This window comes from Microcaecilia unicolor, chromosome 3 (assembly GCF_901765095.1).
Source record: "Microcaecilia unicolor chromosome 3, aMicUni1.1, whole genome shotgun sequence".
Taxonomy (NCBI): Eukaryota; Metazoa; Chordata; class Amphibia; order Gymnophiona; family Siphonopidae; genus Microcaecilia; species Microcaecilia unicolor.
The window spans coordinates 362,294,244-362,310,930 of NC_044033.1; the positions used below are offsets into that span (position 1 = coordinate 362,294,244).

Genomic DNA, 16,687 nt, shown 5'->3' on the forward strand with positions numbered 1-16,687 from the left:
GTCCCTCAGATGTATCGACAGGCTGGGCTAAGGCTGGCTCAAGCATCCTGTATGTCTGTATCGGCTGCAAATGTAGTAGCCCTGAAAGCTCAATCTTGAGGATAGTCCAGATTTCCTCGTGTAGGGTAGGGTCAGTAGTGGCTGGGAAAGCAGTTTGGACACAGCCTGAGTAATAAATAGCCTGCGCAGGAGATCTCAAAGACCTCGAGGGCTCTCTGAGAAATATGATGGACAACAGTCACTGAGGCATGGCCACATCCTGTGTACTGAGGACATCGATGCAGGGGAGGTATAGGCAGAGTGCCTGGAGGGAGAACAATGGTGATGCATCTTAGATTTTTCACACTGCAGATCCTTCAATGTACCCAGCACCAATGAAGAGAATGTACGATCTCCACGCTGTCGTGGTACTGAGTCCAACATCAGACTCTTATCGGATGTTGTGTCGATGCCGACACTGGTTCTGCGCTGAGTGCCAAATCCCCTGCCGTGCTCAATGAGGATGTTGATGCAGAACCAAAACGTTTTTCACACTTGTCTCTGCAGGCTTTCAGGGTCCTCGCTTGCATGGACAAATAGAGGATACACTGTATATCTCAGTATTCTGGACCCAAGCGTTGAACACACCAGTTATGGGTGTCTATGCCTGAAATAGTCCTACTGCATTGAGTGAACTTCTTAAAGCCACTTGGCACCCTCAATGACATGAAGGGAACAACGGTTGATGCAAAGTCAAAAGGATCTATGGCCTGGGGAGCTTAAGTAGTTGCATACCCAAGAACGGCCAATGCTTTCCGGGCAAAAAATGGGCTCAGAGGCCCCAAAGGCCAAAAATAAAAAAAAATGGAAAAATAATTGAACAAACAAGTACATGTATCAAATTAGCATTGATAAAAAAAAAGAACATGAAGAAAAAATATCCCCAAAAAGGGAAGGCACCAGAAAGGCAAAAGTGACGTGCTGAGGACAGATTAATCCCCCCCCCCCCCCCCCCCTCTGGTCTGCAGACAACGACAAGACTGCTGGTCCCATGCTTGAGCATCAGGTGGGAAGGCACCTAAACATGTGCAGTGGGGGCACTTTCTCAAAGATTTGAAGTGACAGTGCACTTGACCTGGTTCCAGTGGATGATGACACCCATATGTGAGAATATTATGCCTGCTTGTCCTCGTAGAACCATGTGTTGAGCTTAATTCCCTTTAGTAAAAGGACACCATAGTTTGTTAAGTAGAGAGAAAACCTGAAGGCCACAGAATCCAACTTTCTTTAACTGTGTCCAAATATGGCAACTTCTTTGAATGTCAAGAAAAGGTTGAAAGCAGAAAAGCAAAATGATTGTCCACTCAGAGTTGAAAGTCACTCTACATTTGTCCCTTAAAAATATAACCTACCAATCTACTACCTTGACATCACAGCAAACCAGCACCTCAGTTATTTGGCAATAAGAGTAAGAATACATCCTCAACAAAGGACACCAAAACAGAGGAAAATGTGTGGAGACCTGGTGGCGATCCAATGTAGTGTACACAGCATTTTGTCAGCTACAGCAGAGAACTGTGATCCTGCTCCACACGGTAATAAAATGCACAGGAAGCTGCAATTTTACATGTACACTGTTTCCCAATTGCTCCCTTTTTTGGAACCATTCATGCTGGAAACGCTTATGAGAATAAATACATATGCACCAAAATGCAACTGCAGAACTCACTTCATGCAAGAAGCATCTGGTGAAGAAAAAAATGCCTTCATTAGTAAATATATTTCTTTACCCAACTCTAGCTGCAAACTGTTTATGCTCAGGAAGACAATACATGAAAGATATAACATACAATATGAAATGAGCAATAAAATAAAAACATGGCCTGAAGTAAATACTGAAGCTCTGCCATGGGAATGAAACCACAAAGAGAAAGTTCAGGTATAATGAGCAAGAGTTATAAATAGCAAAATCTTTGAATAAAGCATATACATTTAAAAAAATCTCTCTATAAACAAATATATAGTGCATCAAGAAGACACAAATAATTGTGTTTTACATCATAAATTTTGAACATTAAAGACTGGGATAACTGATATTACTCTAAAGGCCGTGGATTTTTTTTCTGGCCATTTTACATCCATTCTGATTTCAACATGTTAATCTTGTCTTTTCACATTAAGAAATATCCAAGCCCATGGAGCAGCGAATACAAGAACAGTCCATGCTTTACTCTGGTATAGTAACAACTTCTTTGTCTTGGAGTATTCTGCATACACAGCATATATGAGTTTTGCTACATTAATAGAAAAAAAGGCAAAATTCAAACCTATATAACTTTCCCATGCTTTGAACATGTATCTGGCCTTTAGGCGCACCTCAATTATCAAGCTACGAAGATACGGTCTTAGAAGGCAACACCATTTCTTTTAAACCCATAAGTTTTAGTACCAGGACACAATACAGTTTATGAACAATTCAAAATGAATAAAACCATCTTGTCACTCTGAAATAGAACCTGCCTTGAATAAATCAGAGCCCTGCACACTGCTAGGACATAAAGCACTAAGATATAACTTAATTAAAAAACACTCGCTATTGACTAATTAAAATACTGTGTGTTTAAATGTTTCCAGAAAAATACTCTTCCAGCACTGATTGACAATGAATTTATGAAACATAAAAGTAGTGAACTAGTCAATTCTTTTTGCATTTTATGACAGTATTCTGGAAAAACATTTCCATTTTAAAAATATGCATTTTCAAATACCTCAATACGGAATTTGGGGAATAAATGACAAATTTGAAAGTGTATATGTGGGATTTTAAAATGTATGTTAGATTTATGTTTTACCACTGTCCCTTTGCTACAGCAAAAACAAAACAAAGTTAAGGAACAGAATAGAAACAGTTACAATGCTTCATCCTAGACAATGAGTCCTTAAATGTCAGAGGCTTTGGTGTTATTTTTCAAAGTACAAAAAAAAAAAAAAAGACATGTTGCAAGTAGCATGCCCACAATTTATGGATCATCATGGGAAAAAAAAAAACAAGACAATTTTACACACTTAGAAATGCTCACAATACAGCCCTGAGGTAAATGCCATTTAGGCAACAGCAAACAGCCTTCCTTTCAACTTAATGTAGTCCTTTTATTCTGCAAATTTTTGAACAGTTAACCGATTATGGCATCTTCCCTCGTGCCAGGATTAGTCCTCTTCTGGGAAGTTTATAAGGACTTGGCCGGTAACTTAATGTGCATCATCTGAGGTGGTCCCACTGGAAGTTCCCAGTTCTCCATTTTCATGATCTTCAACATCTGGCTTTCTGTCAAAGACTGAAAATGTAAATAAAGAATCTCTGATTAGCTAAACCTGTGGTCAACTGTTAACTCTTTCCATGAAGAGTTAACATGGCATGCAATTACTCTGCAAATTGTTTAAACATCTTGGTTCAATGAAGGTTTTTTTTCCCTATCAAGCTCAGTTATATGTAAATTAAGCAGTTGCAAACAATTTATTAGATTTATATTAAAATTCAGGCATTTTTGTATGCAATGCCAGTCAAATTAACTCTGAATTCTGCTGGTACGCCAATATCTCTGGCAGAGACCACATTTGCTGAACTAAACAATAGTTACTAGAGACTATTTTGTGATTTTGTGTTATGTCATTTGCTGATAACAGTTTTTATTTAAGGATTTGATCCACCACTATACCTTAACGCAGATCATGGCAAGTTTACATTACAATAAAATGTGGAACATGCAATCAAAGAAAGATGAGAGGAACTCCATAATTGAAAGGACACAAATCGGTTAAAACAGCATAACTAACAGTAAGTGGCATACTCATGCATCTATAAACAGACCAGCCCAGCATCATTCAGCAGAAGATCCAAATGAGAGCTGAAAAAAAGTTTGTTTTCAATAAAAATTTAAATTCAGGTAAAGAAAGTTCTGATAGAATTGGAGGAGAAAGATCATTCCAAGCTTTGGTGCTAAAAAGAAACATGCTGAATTTCCAGTGATTCATAGTGAGCAGACTTTAGTGATTCAAACACTAGACAATGAGTATCCACAGAACGGAGAACATGATAAGGTGTGTAAGGAATAGTTAGTGATGAGAGATAGGCGGGGGAACCTGAATGAAGTACTTTGTGTGTAATACATAGGGCCTTAAACCAGGGACAGTATTTTAAAGGTAGCCAATGAAGCTGCCTAAGTAACAGAGGAACACGATCGCGTCTTCCGGTCTTACAGAATTTTGAAGGGTTTCCAAATGCCAAGTTTGACGAGAAGAAATATCACAACAGTTTGGCCTGGCATATTATGCATTTGCTGATACTACTTGTTTGGATCAACTAAAGGGCCTGGGGATGTTATTGTTTGGCATAATTGTGTATCATGTTATTGTGTATTTGCAAAATTTTATGTATGAGTTCATATGATTTTATATATGTATTTTTGTAAGCTGCCTTAGATAAAGGAGGATTAAAAATAAATCCAAATCCAAACCAGTGATCCAGCAAGTGGCAGTTTTTGGTAAAGCAAAAAGACAAGACTGTAGAAGAGTTAGATCCGGTGTAAATGGAGATGTTGGATTAATTAGAAGAATATCACCCACAATGAAATATTTTTTAATGTTAGTCTTGAATCAATGTAGCCAAGGGACTCATGAAAATGTTGAAAAGTAGGGGTGAAGGTATAAAGTCCTGTGGGACTCCACGAGAGAGCAGTTCAGCTGAACTGAATGAAGTTGAAACACTGAAGGAACAGTCTGAAAGGTAAGATACACTATTACTATGTAAACAAGACAGAAGTGGTGTGTGATCCATCAGATTAAACGCTGCAGAAAGATCGAGAGATACCAATAGGACAATGTCACTTGTATCTAACAATGAATGTAATTCACTTATGAGAACTGTAATAGTGGTTTCTGTGCTGTGTTTGGAACAAAAACCTGCCTGATGGGGGTGGAGTAAAGAGAGCTGTTCAATGCGATTCAATAATTGCGTGAAGACCAATTTTTCTGAGATGTTGGAAACAATGCTAAGGATGGAAAAGGGGCAAGACATAGCCCAGTGGTTCCCAAACCTGGTCACGGAGGCACCCCAGTCAGTCAGGTTTTCAGTATACCCTCGATGAATATTCTAGAGATAGATTTGCAAGCACTGGAGTCAATGCATGCAAATCTCTCTCATGAATATTAATTTTGGGTATCATGACAACTTGACTGGCTGGAGTGTCTCCAGGACTAGGTTTGGGAATCACTGGCATAGCCTGAAGACAGACTTTGAGAGACCATAGGACTCATTTTTGAAAGAGAAAAACGTCCAAAAAGTGTCAAAGCACCATTTGGATGGATTTCTTCTCAAATAATCCAAATTGGTATTTTCGAAACCTGTTTTGCAGACGTCTGTCTATGAATTTTGTCTGCAGTGCGTCCAAATCACAAGGGGGCATGTCAGGATTAGGGCATGCCTAACACGGACATTTTACAACCATAATGGAACAAAATCAAAACGTCCAGGGTGAAACTTCAACGTTTTGGTCTAGACTTGTTTTTCTAACTAATAAGATACAAAAAGGTGCCCTAAATGACCACTGGAGGTATTCAGGGATGACCCTCCTCACTTTCCCAGTGGTCACTGACCTCCTCCCATCCCCCCAAAATGTGAATAAAAATAGGACTCACCAGCCTTTATGGCAGCCTGCATTAGAGCAGCATGCAGGTCCCCAGAGTAGTTGTACTGTAGACAGGTGGACCCAGGCCCATACCTCCTAGCACCTGCTGTGGAAACTGTGAACCCTCCAAAACTCACCAGAAACCTACTGTACCCACATATAGGTGTCCCCTTCACCCATAAGAGCTACTGTAGTGGTGTACAGTTGGGGGTAGATTTTGGAGGGCTCAGCAGAGAAGATAAGGGAGCAACGGTGAGATGTGTACCTGGGAGCATTTATATGAAATTCACAGCCGTCTCCCCTGGGATGTCTGCTAAAAATGCTGGCCCCTTCTACATCTCAATGGCTTGATGTTATGCATTTTTAACTTGTGCTTTTTACTTTTTTTTTTAATGGCCTAAAAAGAAAAGCACAAAGTACAAAACCTTGCTCGAAACAGTATATTTTCTATTCGGATTTGGAATGTTTAGCACAAAACACCCAAAGTCTGACTTAGACGCCATATTGAAAATGCCTCTTCACATGAAGTAATAGGAGTAGTCCATGCTTGGAGAACTAAAGCCAACTGAAAGGCAAAGGGTCAAGTGCCAAAGGTGTGAGATGCACAGCTTTAAGTGAATTTGATAAAAGAGTAAAAGTGGGAAGATTGAAGGAGGATAAAAGTGAACACTGAGTAACAGCATCAATAGGTTGAGGTTATTATGGGGTAATGAAAGATGACATGGAGCTACAAAGTAGACACCTTATTGGAAAAAAAAAGGGCAAGTGAATCAGCAGAAAACATAGGAGGTGGATGGTATGTGAAATCAGGGGTAGAGAGGTTGTTATTGGATTATTAGAACTTGAAGTTAGTTTAGAATAATAAGTCATCTTAGCCACTCTCAATTTAGAATGATAATGCCTACGAATTGATTTGCATTTGGCAAGAGAATCAAGAGTGCGTAGTTTGCACCAATGGCATTCTGCCTTGCGGGTTTAATGTCTCAGAAGAAATAAGAGCACAGTCGTTCCCAAGAGTGCATGAGTGAACCATTGTGCATGCACAAACTCAGGAAAAACTTTTCATAAGTATTGCCATACTCAGACAGACCAAAGGTCTATCAAGTCCAGCATCCTGTTTCCAACAGTGGCCAAACCAGGTCACAAATACCTGGCAAGATTCCAAAAAAGTACAAAACATTTTACGCAGCGTATCCCAGAAATAAGCAGTGGATTTTCCCCAAGTCCATTTTAATAATGGTCTATGGACTTTTCCTTTAGGAAGCCGTCAAAACCTTTTTAAACTCCTCTAAGTTAGCTGCCTTTACCACATTCTCTGGCAACGAATTTCAGAGTTTAATTACACGTTGGGCGAAGAAACATTTTCTCCGGTTTGTTTTAAACTTACTACTTTGTAGCTTCATTGAATACCCCCTAGTCCTAGTATTTTTGGAAAGAGTAAACAGACGCTTCATGTCTACCCTTTCCACTCCACTCATTATTTTATAGACCTATATCATATCTCCCCTCAGCTGCCTTCAAGCTGAAGAGCCCTAGCCACTTCAGCCTTTCTTCATAGGGAAGTCATCCCATCCTCTTTATCATTTTCGTTGCCATCCTCTACACCTTTTCTAATTCCACTATATCTTTTTTGAGATGCAGTGATATTTGAGATGCGGTCACACCATGGAGCGATACAATAGCATTATAATATTCTCATTTTTGTTTTCCATTCCTTTCCTAATACCTAACATTCTATTTGCTTTGTTACCCGCAGCAGCATACTGAGCAGAAGGTTTCAACGTATCAACGACGAAACCTAGATCCCTTTCTTGGTCTGTGACTCCTAACATGGAACCTTGCATTACACAGCTATAATTCGGGTTCCTCTTGTCCACATGCATCACACTGCACTTGCTCACATTAAACTTCATCTGCCATTTAGACGCCCAGTCTCCCAGTCTCGTAAGATCCTCTTGTAATTTTTCACAATCCTCTCGTGATTTAACAGCTTTGAATAACTTTGTGTAGTCAGCAAATTTAATTACCTCACTAGTTATTCCCATCTCTAGGTCATTTATAAATATGTTAAAAAGAAGCGGTCCCAGCACAGACCCCTGGGGAACCCTACTAACTACCCTTTTCCATTGAGAATACTGACCATTTAACCCTACTCTCCGTTTTCTATCTTTTAACCAGTTTTTAATCCACAATAGGACACTACCTCCTATCCCGTTACTCTCCAATTTCCTCTGGAGTCTTTCATGAGGTACTTTGTCAAACGCCTTTTAAAAATCCAGATACACACTGGGCTAGATGGACCACTGGTCTGACCCAGTATGATTGTTCTTATGTTCTTATTAGCACCAACCGAATATGCAGAGACACTGTCCAATTTGAAAGAGATGGTGGATAGACTGCCAGCAGCAGACACTCCAAAAGATGACAACTGTCTTGCAAGAAGCCAATAAGAAGATGAAAATAGAGGAAACTTTTTTGGGATACCTCTATTCTTCTTCATCTTCTTCAAATATATCTGAAGTATGTACATATTTTCTATCTATTTGTAATGACAATATTACTTGTAAAATACACCTTCACATTCAAAACGCTATCATCTGCTTTTTCTCAGGTGGATGTATACTGACTACTACCGATTAAATCACTGATGACATCTTGTCTAACTGGAAGTCAAAAATCAAGCAAGTGGAAAAATCTTTCTCAAGTTGCCAGCACATCATCCAAACGGTCATTTTCATCGGCTGGCTGCGTTCTCGAGGATAGACAATCACAGCTAGGGCCGAGTACTGTGGATGATTTCTGTTTCTCAAAGGACAAAAGAAATAACTGCCCGATATTTCTGACCCACTGGTTGCTGTCCTCTTCCTTAGTAGATGTTTTTACTAAGTTTTAATGAAAATACAAAATGCAATTAACCTTTTTTTTTTTAAGGGGACTGACTGAGACAGAGGCGATTACTCATGAGGATGTGTGGGGATGGAGGATATTCTGGTAGGCACTGGCAGGGATGGGTTAGATTCCAAGTAGGGACAGGTTGGAATTTGGTCCCTGTGCAACTCTCTACTGCATGACTGACATCCTACTCAGGCCTAAAGGGGGTGGGGGGGAGGGTCAAAGGCAGAATCAGACTGTTGGTGTTGTAGGCGCCCTTTGCCATCGTGGTTTTTCCGGGCGTAGGGCCACCATCTTCCGTGCTATAGGTGTTAATTTGCTCAAATCTCTGTCAGGAAACATTGCTGCCACCTCAGAAGCCCTGCGGATCTGGTGAAGTTTACCATCTTTATAGAAACGTAGTGCAAACAGGTAGCTCCATTTATACTGAATATTTTGAGAGCGAAGAAATTGTGTTAGCGGTCTAAATTCTGCCCAGTGTCACAGAGTAGAGAAAGCCAAATCTTGATACACCTCTATATGGTAGGTATCCCACTTAAAGTCTGGTGACGCTCGTGAAGCTTGCATTATCTTTTCTTTTAAAATCAGAAAAACAAGCAATCAGATCACGTAGCAGGTTTGCTCTAGATGCCCCTAGAGAGCGGTGGGCCTGGTCTACATGTACCTCAGTAAGGTCCATATTGATTTGTATCTCCTTTACAAGTGCACTAGCCATTTGTTGCACCACCAACTCGCAGTTAGCATAGAGTGGGGTGTCTGGTAAACCCCAGAATCTTACGATATGGCATTGGCTCTGATTTTCAAGATCATCTATTTTGTCCCAAAGCTGCTGGAAAACCAATCTATCTTCTGTGGCCTGTGTATTTAAAGTTTGCAGCATGTCCATCTGTTCCTCAATATGCTCTTCTGTTTTTTACATGGACTGGGAATGCCATGTGAACCAGCATTCTCAATACCTGACCAGCTGATACTTGATGATTCTGTTGATTTTCTTCCATAATAGATACTACCGTTGTGATCCTTTGTTGTAGAAGAAAGGCAGTTGCTTGAGTTGTGTCTTTACAATGCTCCTATGAACTCTACTTGCTGTGGCGGGCCTAAATAAGACTTGGGATAATTTACAATAAACTATCAGCTGGAGCACCCAAATTATTAAGTGAACTGATCTCTCTGGTACCTTGTTGAGATTTATGCTTTAAGATCCAATTGTCCAAATAGGGAAACACTTGCACCCTCATTTTGAATAGATACATTGCTACAATCGCTAGGCATTTTATGAAGACGTGAGGAGTTGATACAAGGTCAAAAGGTATAATGCACAGGTAGTAGTGTTTTTCTTTAAGTCCCGAGAATATTTAGGAAGCCCAAAGAAACCATCCTGAACTTTATCTTGGTAAGATAGTTGTTCAGGACCCATAGGTCTAGGAAAGGGCAGAATTGTCCCCTTTTTTTGTGACCAGAAAATACTTGGAATAGAATCCCTGCCCTCTTTTCCACTGGTGTACATGAGGGAAAAGAGTTCCTCTAAGTATTTCCCGATAATAAAAGTCTCAATTTGAGGCTCTTGGGGAGAGGAGGCAATTTGGAGTTCAATTCACTAATTACAGACAGTATCCCATCTGGACAATCTTGAGAACCCACCAGTCTGAGGTTTTGTTATGATATGTCTTCTAGTCCGCCAAACACCTATTTGGTTTGAGACGGATTACAAATTACAAAAAAATCAGATCCAATATACCTGGGAATGAACACAATAAAACAAATTAACCTAATACATACATTTCAAATCCAGTAAATCCAAGACTCTCTCTGACGAAATAACAGTTTTTTCAAATTCTTCCTAAACATGAATAATGTTGACAGCATTGTTAGACCAAAGGTAATGAATTCCATATTAAAGCCATTTGATAAGAGAGAGAAAGAGAAATGTTTAACTGATTTTAAACCAATGGCAGTTGGAAATTGCAAAAGAAATTGATCATGTGTATTAAATCTATGTAGCAAGTCATTGTCATATAAAGAGGGGCTTTGTCAGATAAAATCTTGAACACCATTATGCTCACTATAAAGTGAATACGTTCTTTAACTAGCAGCCAATATAGCTGCAAATATTCTCTAACTGAATTATACTGTGACAAGACTGAAAATCAACCTAACTGCCAAGGGGACATCCGTTTGCAAACAGTAATTAGCCTCTATCCTGCTGGAAGGTAATCTGGAACAGATACAGGGACTGAAGCAGTTAAACTACTGTCCCTGGTTTTGGTTGTAGAGCTGCTTGGGACTTTTGTGCTCTCTGCTATCTGGGAACAGAGTGAGATCCCTGTGTAGTCTGGGAACATCGAGAGGGTGGAGGATACCTTCGTCTTTGAAAACTGAAGGAACTCCATTGCGCAGCACTCTGATATAGCCTGGAACAGAAGATCGGGTAGAAGTAGATCTAGAGAAAGTTTTAAGGATGTCGTCATCCTACTTGATCAGAATAGCAGCTTCCTACACCTCATCTATGAAGATATTCTCCCCATGGCATGGCAAGTCAAGTAGCTTTTTTCACACATCAATCCTCTTCAGCCAAGAGGCCCTGAGCCAGGTGAGCCTGTGGGTATGAACACCCATAGCAGCAGCTCTTATTAAATATAATGGATCATGTATTTTCCACACTCCTTTCCTTTGGCCATTAAGGAGTTCTTCAGCCTTCTCCTTAGGGTGTTGGTAAACTCCACTACACTGTGCACAATGTTCTACAAACATATGCCCATAAGATCTGATAGGATGATATGCAAAATGTAAGCACAGCATTCTGAAAAAAGTTTCTCCCAAAAGACTCCAATGTACAAGCTTCTCTCCCAGGGAGTGAGGGGGATCCTGGAACTTTTGGATCTTTGAAAAGGAAACTGGATCACCATAGAATGGTAAGGAAGCTGCTGCTTCTCAAACAGGTAGGTGTCCCACAATTCTCATCTGTATCTCACTTAAGGATTCTGTGAATGGGCACTGTCACAGCTTCCTTGGGTAGGTTGAGGAATTGAAGGATCTCCAATGCTTCTGCCCTGGGCTCTTTCTCCATCTCTACCTAAAGTGGATTGACAAGAGCCATCTCCCTGATAAAATTGATAAACAGAGTTCCCATGGTGGGGATTTAGCTTTCTTAAATGATGGGAAAGGATCTCAAAAGAGATAAGGGGACCCTTCATCTGATATGACCTCTAGCTCTTCCTCAGCGGATCAGGAGTGTTCAAGACAGACTCATAAAATAGTTTCTAGATGTTTGAGTCTCTGCCTAATCTTGCACTATTGATCACTGGGTCAGACCTTGGCAGAGGGCATTGAATATTGAGGATATCCAATGCATCAATGAAGCTTCCTTACCTGAGGCACTGAAAATCGATAATTGTGTGGCTATCTCTCAGCCCCTCGAGGCCTCAGTGCTTCCTAATGGCAGCACATGAATCACTACTAGTCTTCACATGGATGATGTCAAAGCAGTAGCATTGCATCAAGAAAAAAGTGTTCCACCCTTTACTCAGAACTTCTTCATGAGCTGCTCCTCAAAGGCTGCAATCAGCCAAAGGCATGGGCATCACAGAAGGAGTGGTCATGTCTTCCTGAGTCTCCTGAAGTGTATTAGAATGAGGGTCTAGGGGCCTTGGAGGCTGTTGCTTCCTTTCTGATATCATGGGGGATTAGTGGTCCTCATGTCAATGGCAACCAGAGGCTATCAATGCTCTTGGTACCATGCTTCAATGAGGAGCGATGTCCAGGCACCACAGTCTCCGACGAACAACTGGCATTACGCTCCTTCAGCACCAAGTCAAGGACACACCCTTCCCATTCTTTGGGCAGGAATTGGACAATGACCACTCCAGATGGGCTTTTTATAGATGCTCGTCAACAAGACACTCTTGATTTTGATGCATCCCCAGTGTCTGATGCAGCTCCGGGACACAAGGAGGCTGATGCTTCCACTGCTGGCATTGATGGGACCAGTCTTATCCATGCTGAAAAGGTTTTCACACTGCTTTTTTTCTTCCATGCATTCCCCCCTCTAACATCTGGGAACAGAAAATACAATTAGAAGGATGATGGTCAGGTCTCAGATATTACAGACACCAGCTATGAGTATTTGTAATGGACTGGGAACACATTTGAAACCAGTGGGGGTCTTCTTGAACATACTGTCAAGAAAGATAACCACAGCAAAATCAAATGACATGACACTGAAAAAGTACCTGAATGGGAGCTCGAGGCCCAAATTGAGCTGAAGAGAAAAAAAGTAAGGAAACCTTATCAAATGGCTGGTAAAAGTTACACAGAGAAAACTACTGGGCAAATTTACTGCACAAGAGCAGCAGGACATATGCAAAAAAAGACCACCAAGGTTAAAGGCCAATCAAAACAAGACCAAAATACGGGTGTCGACTGAAATGCCCCTCCCCCCACACACAACCTCCCTTTCCCCCTCCTGGACCCACTCATCAGTCAGTTTCTCTCCCTTTCCCCAGGGCCTACCTTAGACACCCTGGTGGTCTAATGGACTAACCAGGGCAACAGCGATTCACAGTCGTGCTTGCCCCGGACATCTCCATTGCCAAAATGACGACTGTGACCTTCAGCGGCACTCAAGATTGCTGCTGAAGGTCTCGGCATCAATCTTGGGATTGGAACCAGTACAGGCAGGAGTAATTTAAAGCCACTCCTGCCTATACTATACCGCCAAAACCTTCAGTGGCCAGTCTCAGCAGCCACTTAGGAAATGGAGACGGCTGGAGGTGAGAGCCACTGTGAATCACTCTTGCCCCCGTTAGGCCACTAGACAACCAGTGCGCTTAAGGTAGGCTTAAGGGGGTGGGGGGAGATGATAGATGGGTTGCTCCATGAGGGGTAAGGTATGCTTTTGTGCAGTGGTGGGTGGGGGAGGAGCAGTTTTGTTTTCAGCTTCGGTTTCTATTGAAACCAAGCCGCCAATTTTGGTTGCAGATTCGGTTGGGCTCTAATCAACGTGACTGATAAACAGAATGTCTGCTTGGCTCTATGGAAAATGAAGGACTGAAGAAGTCCCACATAACAGTGGCAGCTGGGAAGAGGTGCATATGCGTAGTGGGACATTCTCAGAAGTTCTCGAAAAAGGGGTGCAGAAAAGTTCCTACACAAGCTTTGTCAGATGACATCATCTGTGTGAGGATTCATTTATCCTGCTTATTCACCAAGAATTAGTTTATGGATTTTCTTCCAGAAACTTGTCCAAGTCTTTTAAAACTTCTGTCATATCCTCTCTATGGGATTATGGGAAATAATCATTATAGCAAACATCCTTGCTCTTTAAAGTATATAAATCTTTCCAACCTTCTAATGGTTTGGCATCTCCACTCCCATCCTTCCTACTGGCGCCATTGGTTTTGCCTTCCTCCAGTTCGTCTAGGTACAAGCGGTAGCGGTGTCCACTCTCATCTTCATATTCCACATTTTCATCATCTGAGTCCACCTCTGGTGCAACATATACAACTTCAAATTCGATCTCTCCTCTCTGTAACACAATCACCACAGAGGCCTAAGCATGTTTTTCTTTCATTTGCAATACACCAAATAAGGTTAAATATAGAACAGAACATACATCGTATAACAATTAAGAGATAAAGAAATTATGCAAAATACTGAAATTAAGAGCTTGATTCACTAAAACTGTTTTCTCCTCATCTGGATCTATTGGGGAAAAAAAGCTTTGTAAATCCATCATAAGGAGTGGAGGAGTAGCCTAGTGGTTAGTGCAGTGGACTTTGATCCTGGGGAACTGTGTTCGATTCCCACTACAGTTCCTTGTGACTCTGGCCAAGTCACTTAACCCTCCATTGCCCCTGGTACAAAATAAGTACCTGAATATATGTAAACCGCTTTGAATGTAGTTGCAAAAACCTCAGAAAGACGGTATATCAAGTCCCATTTCCCTTTCCACCCTTTCCCTAACATATGTTTAAACAATTTTATTGGTTGTAGAACTGACAACAAAGAAAGTTACAGCATCAAATAAAACAAATCAGCTTCCAATCAGAGACTTTCCACAACCCTTTAACCCCTACCCCACCATCCTTACCCCCCCACCCCCGACAAGGCTAAAACCAAGACTCTATGCAAAGACAAAGAGATAGTGAACCTCAAACCTTGAAAAGGAACACTATTCCAAAAGCTCGAGTGGAACCTGTGAATCTGGACTCTCATGACTCTTAGATTCCAATACATACAACATACGCCATCTACCCCTCCCAACCACCCCCTACAAACCTAAACAACTGACCCTGAAATTCCACTAATACAACAGAATAAATAGGAAACCTTACAAAGAACAAGACAAAAAAAACCATGATCTCTAGGAAATAGGATATCCAAATAAGCTTACCACACTTTTACATAATTAACGTTCCTCTTAAAATCCTCCCAAGTGGCTAATAAATGTAATTGGTTTCTCCAATGCCTTTAATCCAGGGAAGAGGGGGAGATTCAGTGCTGCAGAATACACTTCTGAGCCATCAGGGACATTCTGTGAAACAATAGCTGTTTCTTCCTAGAAGAGCCCCAAAAGGCACCTGTCCAGTCCAAAACCAACTGCTCTACTGAGCCCACAATAGAACATTTGAAAATGAAAATCATGAAGCGTACAATGAAAGACCAAAAACGTATCTCTAAGCATTCCTAAAAAGACGAATAAAGGTACTGTCACAAAACGCCTAACCACCTGTCTGGGGTTACACCGCAGTCACTTAGAGGGTCTATCCCCAGTACAGCTCAGGTCCATCTGCACCTGCCACTTGTGCTCAACACTAGCGCTCTTCTCCCACCGACTGAATCACAACAGTCTCTGAGCAAGTCTCCCACTCTCAAATTATCCCGATTTCTAGGTTACTATCGGCCACACTCCCAGTGGTCCCACAGTTCCAAGAAAGCACTCACAGACACAACACACAAACCACCAGGATTCTTTGTCAGTCCAGACAAGCAGAGTCAACAAAGCAGCGAATGCTACATACCTGTAGAAGGTATTCTCCGAGGACAGCAGGCTGATTGTTCTCACTGATGGGTGACGTCCACGGCAGCCCCTCCAATCGGAATCTTCACTAGCAAAAACCTTTGCTAGCCCTCGCGCGCCGATGCGCACCGCGCATGCGCGGCCGTCTTCCCGCCCGAAACCGGCTCGTGCCGGCCAGTCTCATATGTAGCAAGACAAAGAGAAGGGAAGACACAACTCCAAAAGGGGAGGCGGGCGGGTTTGTGAGAACAATCAGCCTGCTGTCCTCGGAGAATACCTTCTACAGGTATGTAGCATTCGCTTTCTCCGAGGACAAGCAGGCTGCTTGTTCTCACTGATGGGGTATCCCTAGCCCCCAGGCTCACTCAAAACAACAAACATGGTCAATTGGGCCTCGCAATGGCGAGGACATATCTGAGATTGACCTAACAACTTAACCAACTAACTAACTGAGAGTGTAGCCTGGAACAGAATAAACATGGGCCTAGGGGGGTGGAGTTGGATTCTAAACCCCGAACAGATTCTGAAGCACTGACTGCCCGAACCAGCTGTCGCGTCGGGTATCCTGCTGCAGGCAGTAATGAGATGTGAATGTGTGGACAGATGACCACGTCGCAGCTTTGCAAATCTCTTCAATAGTGGCTGACTTCAAGTGGGCCACCGACGCTGCCATGGCTCTAACATTATGAGCCGTGACATGACCCTCAAGAGCCAGCCCAGCCTGGGCGTAAGTGAAGGAAATGCAATCTGCTAGCCAATTGGATATGGTGCGTTTCCCCACAGCCACTCCCCTCCTGTTGGGATCAAAAGAAACAAACAATTGGGCGGACTGTCTGTTGGGCTGTGTCCGCTCCAGATAGAAGGCCAATGCTCTTTTGAAGTCCAATGTGTGCAGCTGACGTTCAACAGGGCAGGAATGAGGACGGGGAAAGAATGTTGGCAAGACAATTGACTGGTTCAGATGGAACTCCGACACAACCTTTGGCAAGAACTTAGGGTGAGTGCGGAGGACTACTCTGTTATGATGAAATTTGGTGTAAGGGGCCTGGGCTACCAGGGCCTGAAGCTTACTGACTCTACGAGCTGAAGTAACTGCCACCAAGAAAATGACCTT

General features: G+C 41.9%; 1 protein-coding gene across 2 annotated transcripts in view; it reads right to left on the bottom strand.

The window, feature by feature from the left end:
- Positions 1-2,949: 2,949 nt before the first annotated feature.
- Positions 2,950-16,687, bottom strand: part of GOPC (golgi associated PDZ and coiled-coil motif containing) — a 147,639-nt gene continuing 133,901 nt past the window's right edge. For both annotated transcript variants that reach the window (XM_030198546.1, XM_030198545.1), the window contains 2 exons: positions 13,899-14,079; positions 2,950-3,314 (listed from right to left, as the gene is read on the bottom strand). In XM_030198546.1, coding sequence (XP_030054406.1) covers positions 3,229-3,314; positions 13,899-14,079 — 267 coding nt within the window. In that variant the 3' untranslated portion in view covers positions 2,950-3,228. The remainder of the gene's footprint in view (positions 3,315-13,898; positions 14,080-16,687) is intronic.